The 14,080-nt window shown below is 40.4% G+C and overlaps 1 protein-coding gene across 4 annotated transcripts in view; it reads left to right on the top strand.

Annotated features, from left to right (window-relative positions):
* Window positions 1-14,080, top strand: part of MAP3K5 (mitogen-activated protein kinase kinase kinase 5) — a 100,433-nt gene that overhangs the window by 24,040 nt on the left and 62,313 nt on the right. For all 4 annotated transcript variants that reach the window (XR_013984340.1, XR_013984341.1, XM_080999503.1 and 1 more), the window contains exons 2-3: window positions 8,188-8,327; window positions 11,239-11,262. Coding sequence is in view for 2 of the 4 variants with exons in the window: in XM_080999503.1 (XP_080855629.1) it covers window positions 8,188-8,327; window positions 11,239-11,262 (164 nt within the window). In the remaining 2 variants the exon portion in view is untranslated. The remainder of the gene's footprint in view (window positions 1-8,187; window positions 8,328-11,238; window positions 11,263-14,080) is intronic.

The following is a 14,080-nucleotide window of genomic DNA, read 5'->3' as shown; positions in this document are numbered from 1 at the left end:
TAGCCAATGGGCTTTGAGGATTCTAAATGCAGGGGTTGGACAGGGACAAACAGACCCAGGTAGTTACACTCACATGGTGATACCCTGTTGCCTTGTTAGCTGGTTGCTTCAATTCAAGTTGATTTTTAATTTTGAGAACAAATCAAACTGAGTGATGCAGTCACCTTTAATGGTATTTCTGCTTTCCATGACCCTTCAGCAATAATCTCATACTGGTGGAACTGCTCCTGTGTGATTTGATCAGCTTATTATTGCTTTCCTACTCCTGATGAATATTTCACATACATGCTAGGTTTATAAGAAACTTCAGCACTTCCTGAGCTAGTAGGTGGTAGCTACAATTATCATATGAATATCAGTAATACCATGTCTAAATCTTGTTGCAGCGCTCATAGATATAATCTGAAGTGCCTTATAACCTTTAAGCACTGATTCCTAGAGTGATGCAAAGAGCACAAAGGCACTTATTGAAAGAATTCTTACAAGCATTCTTAACTCTGGATCTCATTGGGCTTTGAACAAAAATAGACCTCACTGATATTGCCAATTGCCCAAGCCAAACATGTGAAGCATCCTCTGTGGGTTCCCCCTTTTTAATTTCTTCTTCATGCTCATGTCCGTATTTCACTGGCTTTCTTGTTTTTATTGTTATTTATATTGCTCAGCTGAGTTTCCTCATAACAAAGGTTTTATTTGTTAATAAATAAAAGAGATACTGTAGTTTGGTTGGATAATTCCAATGATACTGTGGACCAGCCTTACAGTTCTCAGTGTTCTTTCTTAAGTATTTGTACTATACGTAAGCGGTTTGTTTAAAATAAAAATCAACCTGAACGCTTCTGTAGATAAACTTCTAGGAATGGGATTTATAACCCCCACCCCCTGAGAAGTATATCTTTTTCATAGTCAGTATATCTGATAGGCCATGTGAAGGTCTAGTATTTAGGTTTGTTAATCATTGCTCACATTTGACCTTGTGAAGTATGTAGAGCCCAGTAGGCAGTGAATTAGGCAAGCTGTTTAGTATCTCATTTCTTTCTGTTTCAGGTGTAGTTGCTTCAACTCTAGACATCACTACGATTGATAAAGCTGTTGCCTGTTTGTTTTAATGATGGGTGTTGGTGGAAATGGAACTTAATAGACATACAGCTGTTACTTTTGTCTTCTTGTCTCTATCTATTCTGCTCTTTTATCAAACCGTTTGATGTGCTTGGTATACCACAAATGGGTAACAGATTTATTGTGTTTGCTAAAGGACTACAGTGAAAGAAATGCATCATTAGCCCCCTTTCAGTTTCAAGGGGCTAATGTTCTGCTAATCACCTTTCACCACAGAGCCCAACTAGAGGGAAAGTGGAGAAATATTTGATTGCGTTAGCATGAGACGCTGTCCTATCAATACTACCAGAAAATCCATGATGTAGCTCAATTGGAAATTGGTCTGGCTCATTTATAGATCCAGTTCATTTGTCCTGTATGAAATTAAATGAAATCCCTTAGGAGGCAAACAGGAGTGTATAGTTAAATGGGAAGTAATCATTTGGTTCTTGGGCTGCTTACATGACAAAGAACAATGAGAGCACTTCAACTTCGGTAATTCACCTTAGTGATTAATAGTATTGATTTAAGCTAAGTGCAAAGTTCGTCATAGTGGGTGTTCACCCTTCTTACTACAGCGTTTATCATATTATAATATGATAGAAAACAGTGGTCATTGGTGCATAGAATTGGGCTGTAAGCTTTATGTTCTGAAATCCATTCAAGGCATATTTAAGAACATAAGTCCCCAGACCAAAGGCCTATCTAGTCCAGCATCCTGTTCTCACAGTGGCCAACCAGTATGAGAAATCCACAAGCAGGACATGAATGCAACAGTCCCGTCCCCACTTGTCTTCCCCAACAACTAGCATTCAGAGGCATGCTGCCTCCAATACTGGAGGTGGTATACAGCTGTCAGGGCTAGTAGCCATTGATAGCTTGCTCCTCCATGAATTTGTCTTGTACCCCTACAGTTTGTGGTAGTGAGTTCCACAATTTAATGATTTTTATTTATTTATTTATTTTGCTGTGAAGTACATCCTCTCATCTGAGAGAGCTTGAGGGAATTTATGTGATCTTCCTCGGAGTTTTTATTTACAAGACTGCTGTAAAAACAAAACACAGAATTATTCATGATTGTGGTATTATCTCCTAAGAGACGTGGGCTTCTATCTCATGAACATCTACCTACAAATAATCTTTACTGGGCCCACTGTAACTTAACTCTGAGTAAAGATGCATAGAATTGTTCACAGTGTCTATACAAAAGACTAAAACCTTAAGCCAGAATGAAGCCAGTCTCCTTGTTTCTTATAACCTACCCCTTCCTCTCACAGAACCCCATGGTGGTTAACAATGAAAAAATACATCATTTAAGGCAGAACGCTACAAAAGGCAACAGAAAATAATAATCAACATGCAGTGAAGGAATATTTTGCCCAATGTGGGGTTTGAACCACTACTCTGAGATTAAGAGTCTTATGCTCTACCAACTGTTATACCCCAGGCTCTTGCTTACCTTAGTTATATTTATTTATTTGTTTATTTATTTATTTCAACAATTTAAATACTGCTTAACACCTTAGTCTGTGCATGGTGTAAAGTCAGGTTAAAAAGACACTACAAAGATAAAACCAGTTAAAACTAACTAGAAAAATAAGAAACCGTACTTAAATGCCTGATGAAATAGGACTTCACTAGGTGAAGTTCAACAGGGAGAGGGTCTGCCTGATCTCAGTTGGGAGGCAGTTGCACAGAATTGGGCCCACAATACTGAATGCATGGCTCTTGGTGGATACAAGCTGTGCGTACAAATGAACATAAAGTTTAGGTTACATGAGTTTTTTAAATTAACCCATTACCGGTAATTAAATTTGTGTATGGTTAAAAACAACATTTCTGAAGCAAGAAATACAGTTTTCAAATGATGTGTTCATGTGTTGTGTCAGATCATCCTAGAAGATCCATCCTATGTGGGAGAACAGGGGAGATGCCTCTTAGTGTTTGCCATCTGCAGTTTTTATAAGCCCTGGTATTAAAAAGGTATAGATGATCTACTGACTGGTTATTAGGGTGCACTCTTCAGTCAATTAAATGTTTGAGGGTTATTTTTTAAAAAATAATTAATCTAACAAGTATTACTAACAACACTTTACTTTCTACTCTTGAATTGTCAGTAGAAGCGTCTATAACTTTATAGATAGAAATAGTGTTGAAAACAAAATATTGCTCTATTTTTAACAACTGAAAATATCCATTTGCTTATTAGATTCTGAGAAACTCTTTACAGATTCTCCCCCACTTTTTTCCTTTGAAAAATCAGCACAATTTACTGAATGGTTAGGGGAAGGAAGTGTTGTGGGTGAGAAAGACAGATGGCATGTTCACGAGAAAAGACACATCTTCTATGTTGCCTTTTTATGATGCTGTAGGAGCAGAAGATTGCTTGCTTTAACACAAAGCTAGCTATGTTACTAGGGAGAATTATGGCACTGAGGCTTATGCAGTAAATGTTAACGGATAGTACAGGTTTGTGGTAGATAGCCTACCCAGAGACAACACCTTTCACTGTTTTAAAACCAACCAGTCCTGTAACGTGAGTGTGGCCACACAAGAGAATCCAAGATACTTCTAAAGTTGTTCTTTGTTAATTCACTTCTGGTGAAGCTGATAGACTGATAGGAGTGCAGCTAGAGACACCACTTACGCCTTGCCAAAAAGGAGAACACGTATCACGAAAAAAGCAAATGCAGATTTAGAAGTAATTACTACAATGTAAAGAGAAATACAATACATATAGTATAAGAACACAAGGTGAGCCTGCTGGATCAGGCCAGTAGCCCATTTGGTCCAGCATCCTGTCCTCACAGTGGCCAACCAGATGCCCATGGGAAGCCCAGAAGCAGGACCCAAGCATAAGAACACTCTTCCTTCCCGCAGTTTTCAACAACTTGTATTCAGAAGCTACTGTGGAGGCAGAAGTAGGAAGACTTCTATCTATAGCAGGGGTCAGCAACCTTTTTCAACTGTGGGCCAGTCCACTGTCTCTCAGACCATGTGGTGGGCTGGACTATATTTTGGAAAAAAATATGAACGAATTCCTATGCCCCACAAATAACCAGAGATGCATATTTTAATTTTTTTAAAAAAGGACACATTCTATTCATGTAAAAACACACTGATTCCCGGACCGTCTGCGGGCCAGATTGAGAAGGCGATTGGGCTGCATCCGGCCCCAGGGCCTTAGGTTGCCTACCCCTGATCTATAGTTACTTTCTCTGATAAAAGATACCTCTGGAATAGTTTGTTGCTTTTGAGATGTGGAATCTTGCATTTAATTCAGCTTTCTGAAATTTATGTAACTAGGAGGGATTAGCTGGATGACAAGGAGTGGTGGGAGGCACCGGCCAGGGAACTCCCAAGGGACACCCCAGAGGAGGAAGACTCAAAGCCAGAAGATTGGTGGTGGGACACTAACAAGAGGTCAGAGGGCAAGGAGTGGAGGGAGTTATTGGATGCTGAAGAGGCAATGGGATTTAGTGAGCAAGGAGAGCCTATGACAGGGAGTAGTTCAGCCTCAGAGGCTGAAGCAGAGAAGGGGTGCCCAGAGGCTGCAGAATAATCCCAGGAGTCTGTCTCCCAGGTGTTGTAAACCGCAACAAGCTCCCCTCACCCTTTGTATCAAGGCCATACGGGATGATGCATAGAGTGGAGCAGAGATTAAAGGTACCCCTACAGCGGTTTGAGACTGCTTCGGAAACATCTGGCAGAGGAGGGGCCTTAGAGGGGGTTGAAGGCAGGGACCATCAGTCCTGGCCACTGCTCCATAGGGGCAGTACTTGCTGGGAAGTGTTGCTGAGTTGTATGCTGTTTCTTTTAATAAAGAGTTAACTTCCCTGCCAAACTCTGCTTCTTGCTTTCTGACCTGCTCTTGACTCCAGCCCTGACAGCAGCTCTTCATAAATAAGTTGTAAACTTTAAGCAAGGATACAAATCATGACTCTAAAGTGATGAATATGTCTCCTTATCATTACTCCTACATATTACACTGTATGGATGGTGTAAATTATCAGATCACCAAAGGAGAGGAGGATGGCTAAAGGGTTCCAGAGTTCTAGGATGTTTAATTTATAAATATCTAATCCAAGAAACATTTCAGTTCTCCAGGATGAGAACTTGCAAGTAACCAATCACAAAAATGTTCTGAGCAAGGGGGGGGGGGATTGTATATTGGTATATCAGACAGTGTTCTGGTAAATTTTGAAACTCATTGAAAGTTATTCAAAGGGAGACAAGTTTTTCTGAAATATGATTTGCCTCTATCATTGATCGTTCCCTGTAATGTGAAATTGCACAGAGTGTTCGTTCTAAGGTTTTACTCTTTTTTCATCGGAAGGATGATGCCCAGGAAGCCAGGCCAGTTCTGTATGTGAACTGTCTGCACACCTTATGGCATATCCCAAAATCTTCTTTAATGCACAGGGTTCTTTGGTAGATGAGGTGATGTGGAACAACTTTTAAAAAAATGATTTGACTTTATTTTATGTGGAAGCATTACGTGGAATCTGGTAGACCATGGAGCGAAATCCTGTGAACAGCCAGGAATCTAATGGCTCTGTTAAAGGAAAGTTATAAAAGCCGCATAATGCTTCCCTGTTGTATGAGAACACTTTAAAGGTGGAACCCATAAATGCAAAATATTAGAACTGTCCATAGCTCCCAGATGTGCTGCCGGTGCTGCAATGAGGAACCACTACTAGAAGAGTCCTCAAGATTCAGTTATTTAGTTATTTCAAAGAGGAAATCCCTCCTCTTCTGCCATTTCCCCTTAAAGTACAGCCTTCTTGGAACAAAAGCTTAGATCTGTTGTTCCATAGCAAAAAAATGTTGCAAGTTCTTCTTTTATTAAAAAAAATAATATTTATTAAAAGTTTCAGAATTACAGAAAAAAAGAAAAAATAGGAAACAACACTACAATACATAAAAAAGAAGAAAAAAAGACAAAGCATAGAAACCAATACAACAATACAGCAAAAAGATAAAAAAGAAGAAAAAGACACAAATCCCATGTTACATATCTTTAACTTCCATTTGCTTGTTTCATTGACCTCCTCACACCTCCCTTTTTGTATTCTAGTTTAATTAGTTATTTCAGCAAATTCTTTCCATCTTTCTCAATTTTTATTGAATAATTTATCTTAACAATTTAACCTATTAATTAACTCAACAAATCCTTTCCATCTTTCCCCATATTCTGTTATTCAAATTGCCTTAATTTATTTAACCTTATCTTACCGTAAAATACCTTAGAGCTTGAAACTTAATACTCAATTATACATAACTCCTTATATCATTTCTACTAAAGCCATATAGTTTCATTCCAACATTTTCCCTAATATTCATTAATTTTAGGCTAAAACCCTAAATAAAAATTTTTCTTTATAAATTTTCTTCCAGTCTTCATCCAGCGTCTCTTCTTCCTGGTCTCGGGTCATGTCAGTCCTTACTGTCCATTCCATCTAGTCCATCAACCTGGTAATCTTATGTCCGAGGCTCTTAAGTCTCTTCCATGTCCCTTCTGCAGATCTTCTTCTTCTTGTTTATACCTGCACTTTTCCTTGTCTTTTGTTGGTCTCTTTCTTAATTTCCTTCCTTTCTAATTGAGGAGTAGGTCTCTGGGAGGTTCCAGCCCAAAATTATCTCCATCTCCCTTCATCAAACCAGCCCATTCCCCACAGTCCCACTCCCCACAGTCATCAATGTAATCCAAAAAATATTTAAGAGCATATTTCAAAGTCCCTCCGAAGTTAAGAACCTCCTCAGCTCCAGACTCCCCCTGGCCCACTCCAACTTCAATCTTCAAAAACAGCGGCTTATACTCCTGCAGGGCCTCGGATCTCTCCATTTGTATTATTTGAGGTGCAACCGCAACCTCCTCCATTATCTTCTGCACTTGCCCAATCAATACAGGTTCCTGAGTTGGTCCCTGAATGGTTTCTGATTCAGTATTCCCTGTTTGTCCACAGTTATTGACCACAACAGTCATCAAATCCGTTTTCTCATTCATCAGATCCATCCTCTCATGCATCTGTTCCAACAAAGCACTTGTCTTGCATAAAGCAAGCACCAAAACTTCCTCCCAACTCATTTTTATTCGAGGTCAAAAGGACTGGTCCCACGATCTTAATCTCACAGCTGTAGAGTCCTCAAGTAGACTGCAGCAACAATTTAACAAGCTCCCTCTAGAGGAGACAATTTCTATTTGTATCCATCTTTTTAAGGCAAGTCCAACAAAGGAAAATTATTTTCATTTTTCAGATATTTTGTTTCTTTAGAATGCAAAAGGCAACATTGGAATCAGTTTATTTCTCTTCTTTAGCTATCTGTCAAAGTATTCCATTCACAGTCAATGAACCTCTCCAACAATTTCTGTCTCTGACCCCCCGTTCCCAGGTTTGAGACGGTGGAAACTTATCTTTCTTCACTCCCTCTCCTGCAGGCTTAAACAAAGATTCCCCCCCCCCTTTCTCCTGCTTCCAAGGGGGTTTTAGTGGTTATAAATGAAGGAAATTTAGACTTTTTAAACAACTTTCCAGACTTTAGCTTACAAGGTTTTTGCTTCAGTCTATGTACAAAAAGCGGAAGGCGGACTTCCTGTTTGAACCACTTCGGTGCCAAATTAGGATATTTCTTGATCCAATTTTCCGTTTCTACTCACGGGTACTTGTTTTAAATCCAATTGTCCACAGGAAAAAGTCAGCGCTCTCCGGCAATGGCTGTGCGGCTTCACTCCGTGAAAGTAGCAATCAGTTCGCAGCACCGCGCCGCTCACCCCACTTCACTCCGGAACCCCGAAATGGAAAATTCCAAAACCAGTAATTAGAAAATGAACTCAGTGATGAAATGAAAAAGAACTTGCAACGAACTTGCAACAACAAAAATGTTGCAAGTTCTTTTTCATTTCATCACTGTAGTTCATTTTCTAGTTACTGGTTTTGGAATTGGCTTTAAAAGCAACTTCTGTTCTCCAGGACAGCAGCTACCTTTGATGGTTGCTGAGAAAAGCCATCAGGTTAATTAAAAATATATTTGCAGTGCTGGAACTTTAAAACTAAGATTGACAAGCATATTTTTCACTTTTCCTTGCAGATATTGCAGTGGTGGAGATGAGTGATGCTTTCCGCCAGCCCTCCCTCTTCTATCACCTGGGAGTCCGAGAGAGTTTCAGCATGGCCAATAATATTATCCTCTACTGTGATACAAATGCAGACTCTCTGCAGTCATTGAAGGTAAGTGATGCTCTTGTAGCTTGAAAAGATTGAAGTGGGAGGGGACCTGAGAATTTCAGAGAAATGTCTTATTGCATTGACTTCTATATGCTTACTCAGTTCCCAGTTTTATTTGTCATCATGATTTCTTAACAGCTGGAAAGGAAAACACAATCAGATGCCAAACATACAGGGTCAGTGTGGTGTGGTAGTTAGAGTGCTGGACTAGGACCTGGGAAACCAGGTTTCAAATCCCTATTTGGCCATGAAGCTCACTGGGTGACCTTGGGCCAGTCACTGCCTCTTGGCTTAGCCTACCTCACAGGGTAGTCATTTACAAATAAAAAATACTATGCTAAGGGAACCACAAAATGTCTTTCCAATTACTCTTGCTTTCTGTCAAACTGCTTCAAAGCTCAGTGTGAAAGAAACCTGGAACAGAGGTTTTGGAAATCGCAGTAAACGCCCAAAAGGTATTCCACGTCTACTTCACTCCACCGTGGCTAATTTTCCTGTTGCATTAAAGTAATGTTTTAAAATTCTTGTATTCCTCCTTCGCCTGTCCGCCCACCTGTCCCGCTCTTTTTGCCCGCATTGATTCCCTGTTGCTCTTTGCACCTTAAATGTTCAAAGGGCAGAGCGGCAAGAACTGACGGGTGGGACATGTTGAAGAACAAATAAAAAATTGAAATTAACTAGCCCACAGAGACTCTAGTTCAGACATACCCACAGAGTTGGAAGGAACCCAGTATGTCATTCCTGTGACAGGATATCCTAAAGCATCCAGAACGGATGCCCATCCAGTATATGCTGGTAAATTCAAGGGAGAAAATAGCAGTACTTCCCTAGACAGAACAATTCATTGTTGCACTGTAATTACAGTTAGGGAGTTTTTCCTAGTATCAACCTCATCGTACTACCCTAGCAAATTAAAACTACAGAACCATGGAGGGCAAGCCTGGGTGTGATGAGAGTGCTTGTACTATCTGAGCCCATGGGGGTCTGATCCTGCACAATGCATTCCGCATTAGCCTTACTACAGGTAGTTGACTTAATTTGACAGCGTATGGCATTCAGTTGTTGGAATTGCAGGAAGTAATGGTTGAGACACTGGTTACTACCCCACAGCTGGTTCTCCCATTCCACCCCCTCCCCGCACCCCACAACTGGTCTCACTTCCTGTTTCAGAAACCTGTGGTCAAAAAACAAAACTGAAACAGCAGCTGATGCAAATATATGTAAACATACATACACCTTGTGATATATAGGAGCATCAAACACAGAATTGAATCAGTATGGGATTCTGAGGTGTATCAGGCTGCCGGTAAAGATTTGACTTTCTGAAAAGGACTTTGGGGCTTGGTTGTGTTGGATTTATTACTGGGGTGTTTGTGGGTGGGTGTGAGGAGGGGGATTGTTGGTTGTTATGAGTGGGTTTTCCTTGTTGATTTTTCTGTACAGTCATACCTCGGGTTGAATACGCTTCGAGTTGAGCGTGTTCGAGTTGCGCTCCTCGGCAACCCGGAAGTAACGGAGCGCATTATTCCGGGTTTCGCCGCATGTGCAGATGCTCAAAATGATGTCACGCGCATGCGCAGAAGCGGCGAAAAGCAACACGTGTGTGCGCAGATGTGCCATTGCTAGTTACGTTTACTTCTAGATGCGAACGGGGCTCCGGAACGGATCCCGTTCGTATCTAGAGCTACCACTGTGTTTGAAATATTACTCCTGTATTTTGGTTTGTTAGCTGTCTTGATTTGTCTGGGAAGTAGGTGGGATAGAACTGTTTAAATAAAAGTGAACAAAATCAGTTCTAACCACAACTCTTCCCTTCACAACCATATACCTTATCTTACTTCAGGCCTACAAATACTAAGCTGATTGGACTTTCGAACAGATGAAGTTATGTAGCTAACCTGTGGTTTCCTCACATCCCTTCTGTTGTGTCATTCAGAAATAGTGTGGAGCGTCTGGATGTTTTTAAGTCCTTCCTTGCAGTCAATTCAAAGGCGTGTCCATGGCAACTGACAGCACAGCAAGATATGCATAATGATAACTGATGAATATGAATTTCCCAATAATAGCAACTAGTATTTAATATATTGGATAAAAATAGTTGTCAAGTAGCTGTGCCGGCGCAAATCTTCAGAATGGACATTGTAATGGATTTATTAACAAATAACCTTGGTTGGCATATTGTTGCAAATTCAACTGCTATCTTGCTAACAGGAATTGGTAACATTTGCCCAGTTTTGTATCTAAGGTTGCCACAATTCTTTACTTCTGCACATTCAACAACAGTCTGACATGTAGCCTTATTAATCAGATCGATCAACTTAATGCCAAAAAAGGCTTCTGAATGGTTTATAAAATTACATTATAAAATGGTTTATAATGAATGGTTTATAAAATTACATTATAAAATTACATTACATAACATGGTTAAAATGTACAGCATTTAAAACGTAGAGTAAGACCATTCCATGAAAACAGCACGGCAGTTAAAACAGGAGACTTAGGTCAAGAGAATGCCTTTGTAAACAGGTGTGCCTTCAAATAACAGTGGAATGCCAGTACAGATGGGGGCTCTCATATGTCAGACGCTGGTGCTAACATTGAAAAAGCCTGCCTTCAAGTCACCACCAGTCCATAAACCAGAATGGTGAATCTTTTCCTGTCCCTTTTATCTTCATGTTAGGGAAAGTGTCACTTTTTAATCTCTGTGGTCTAGGCTACTGTTAAAGGCACAAGAGAAGGTTCAGTAACTGTACCTCTTGCATTCAATACAAAGGGAATTTCTCCCTAGGCAGTGGAATCCCATAAAATAAATGCAAAATTCCAAGGACAAGCATAATGGCATTCAGGTCCAAAGTTCTGTATTAGTTATCATCTGCAATTTATACAACTGATATCTATCTTTTTTTCTTTATAGGAAATTATTTGCCAGAAGAATAATGTAAGTATGTTTTTCAAAAATAGTAAATTGTGGTATGAATTGCCCTGTGACTTAGCTGAAGGTTTAAAAGTATGCCACTCAGTTTTCTCTGATACACCTATTCCATATATCTCTGTTACTTAGGTCAAAATGCCTGAATTTCCAGCAGCAAATACTAGAAATCACATTAATTAACCTGTTGCTAGTGCCATGTTTACCATTTCACATTGTCTTTACCAGGTTTTCTACAATTTGTCTCTTTTCCCTTCACACAAGCAAACTTCCTTGATTCTTACCCCCATGCATTCCCTTCTCTCATTCCTACTCTTATTTCTTCCCTTTGGCTTGATTTTAAGCAAGTTGCTTTCCTTTTCCTGCTTTTGGAAACTGTACAGATAGATAAGCTTCCTGCTTTTACAAATGCCCAGGACTGATAAACTGCATTTAGCCCACAATTCCCATACAACATCCTCATGACACAAGGAAAGCTCTTATGATCAGACTAGAGGCTCATATAGTCTAGCATTTGGTTTCTTATGGTTGTAATCCAAACATCAGATGCTTCCAGGAAGCCACAAGCAGGTTGTTGCCATTTGTCCCTCAACTTCTGAGATTCAGAGGTGGACCTCTAACTATACAACTGTTGACTGCTCACCTAGCCTAAGGCTTGTCTTTAGTCTTTTTAGGATTCAGCAATTTGTTGTTGGAGCAGAATGTGGAAAGTCAAGTTAATTTGGGAACGTGGCAGAAGAATTGCTCGCAGGCTGCTTTAAAATAGTGCACAAAACCATATAGGATTGTGGAGAGTGGTTCTGCTTTCAATGAGAAGAGTGGTGAAAAGGGGTTCTAGCAATGGCAATTTTAATCTGTTTTAATTTTTAACTTTTGTATGTTTGTAAGCATGGGTGTTAACTTTTATTGTTTTACTTTTCTGTAAACCACTTTGGGGTTTTTTGTTTTTACAATCAAGTGGTGTATAAATTTTATCAAACAAACAAACAACAACAACAACAGGGAAACACTTGTTCCTCAGCTTTTCAGAATAACCATTTGTCAGCCGAATATGGTTTTCTTTCATATTTGCCTCAAACTGTTGGAACCTGTTAGGAGGAAGGAAGCTGGCCTTGTGGGTTTTCTCCTTTGGTTGGCATCACAATTATCTAAACTGTTCTGTTTGTCAGATGGAACAGTCCTCCTTCTCCCCCCCCTTGTGTGATGTTCAGGGGGATCTCTCAACCCCTTCACCTAGCCAGTATTGGGGAGAAAGGGAGGGGAGCCCCGTTGTGTGAGGAGCAGTCCTTCTATAAGACTTTGACTGGCGGGACTCATTGGGTGAGTGCATTCCCAAAACACTTTATAGACAGCTGCAATCATGCAAAGGAGGAATAGTAGGGGAGATGGGCAGGATATTTTTGTTTTTATTCTATATATTTTGTGGCTACATCAGGAACCGGAAATGTGTTTCAAAGAGATTATATTTTAGAAACAAGACACAGGAGGCTTCTGGATGTTTCCATTATGCAGGCAGGTCTTTCGATATTGAAATGTTTTGTGCTGTTGACACCTTAATATACTCTATCTCACATGAACAGGTTAAACTGGCATCCTCTGGACGCCTGTCATAAATCTCTCTAATGCAAAGTAGAGTAACCTGCCATATTCATATGTTGCTGATCTCCAAGTCCCATCACTCCCAGGGATGACGGTAGTTGGAGTTCAACAAGAGCTAGAAGAGCATAGGTTCCCCATTCATGTTACAATAGATATGCACAACATGCTGTTTTTGAGGGGATCAGGTCAAAGTTATTGAGCTTTTTTTTAGGGAGGAAAGTCCCATTTTGGGGAGGGGGTACAACATTGAGTAAAGGGGTAAGGGGAAAAGTCGCTCACCAAAAGATCGCTAAGGAAACAATCTGCCTCACAGATTGTTCCACTGATCGTGTGAAAAGCCTGGGTGAGGGGCTGGGGCAGGATGCTCTTATGCCAACGCAAAGTAAAAGGAGCCCACAATTGACCTGAACCTCCCGGGGATCAACCTGTTGATCCCGATTAACCTGTTGGACACCCCTGCCCTAGTGGAAGCTGTTCAAGGGTCACATTTTAGACATGCAGTCATGCACCTTTAAAACACATACACCAAGAGCGATTTCCTGTGGAAACAAAGTCATGTTTTAATTCTTAGTAATTCCACTCAGGTTTCACCTCCTTGAGAGTTTTTTTTAAATAAAAAAAAAGCAAGGTTTGTAGTTTAAATTTTTAAAAAGCTCTTCAGCAGCCTTTATCATGACTGTGCAAAAGGCACCAAGGACCCAGCAGAAGGCTGCAAATAAGGTCAGCACACAGCTGAACTGCAAGCATTGCAGTTATTTGAAGCCTCAAACTTCAAAATGCAATCACATCCTGAATATTGCATGCATGAAATTGCATAATGTATGGACTGCTGTTTTCATATTTGCAAGAAACGCAAGTCTGCTTCGGACTGTGCCCTTTCTGTTTTGATTTTCGTGCAGCAGATACAGTGGTGCCCCGCAAGACGAATGCCTCGCAAGACAGAAAACTCGCTAGACGAAAGAGTTTTCCGTTTTGGAGGTGCTTCGCAAAACGAATCTGCTATGGGCTTGCTTCGCAAGACGAAAATGTCTTGCGAGTTCCTGCGGTTTTTTTTTTCCTTTCCCCCCTCTTTTTCTAAGCCGCTAAGCCGCTTATCTGCTTATCTGATAAGCTGATAAGCCGCTAAAAGCCGCTAAAAGCCGCTAATAGCGCTAATCCGCTAATCCGTCAATGGGCTTGCTTCGCAAGACGAAAAAACCGCTAGATGAAGAGACTCCCAGAACGGATT

This window comes from Podarcis pityusensis (genome assembly GCF_964106645.2).
Source record: "Podarcis pityusensis genome assembly, chromosome: 3".
NCBI classification, from domain to species: Eukaryota; Metazoa; Chordata; class Lepidosauria; order Squamata; family Lacertidae; genus Podarcis; species Podarcis pityusensis.
Note: the sequence above shows the minus strand (reverse complement) of the source record. Positions and strands in the feature narration are given on the sequence as shown.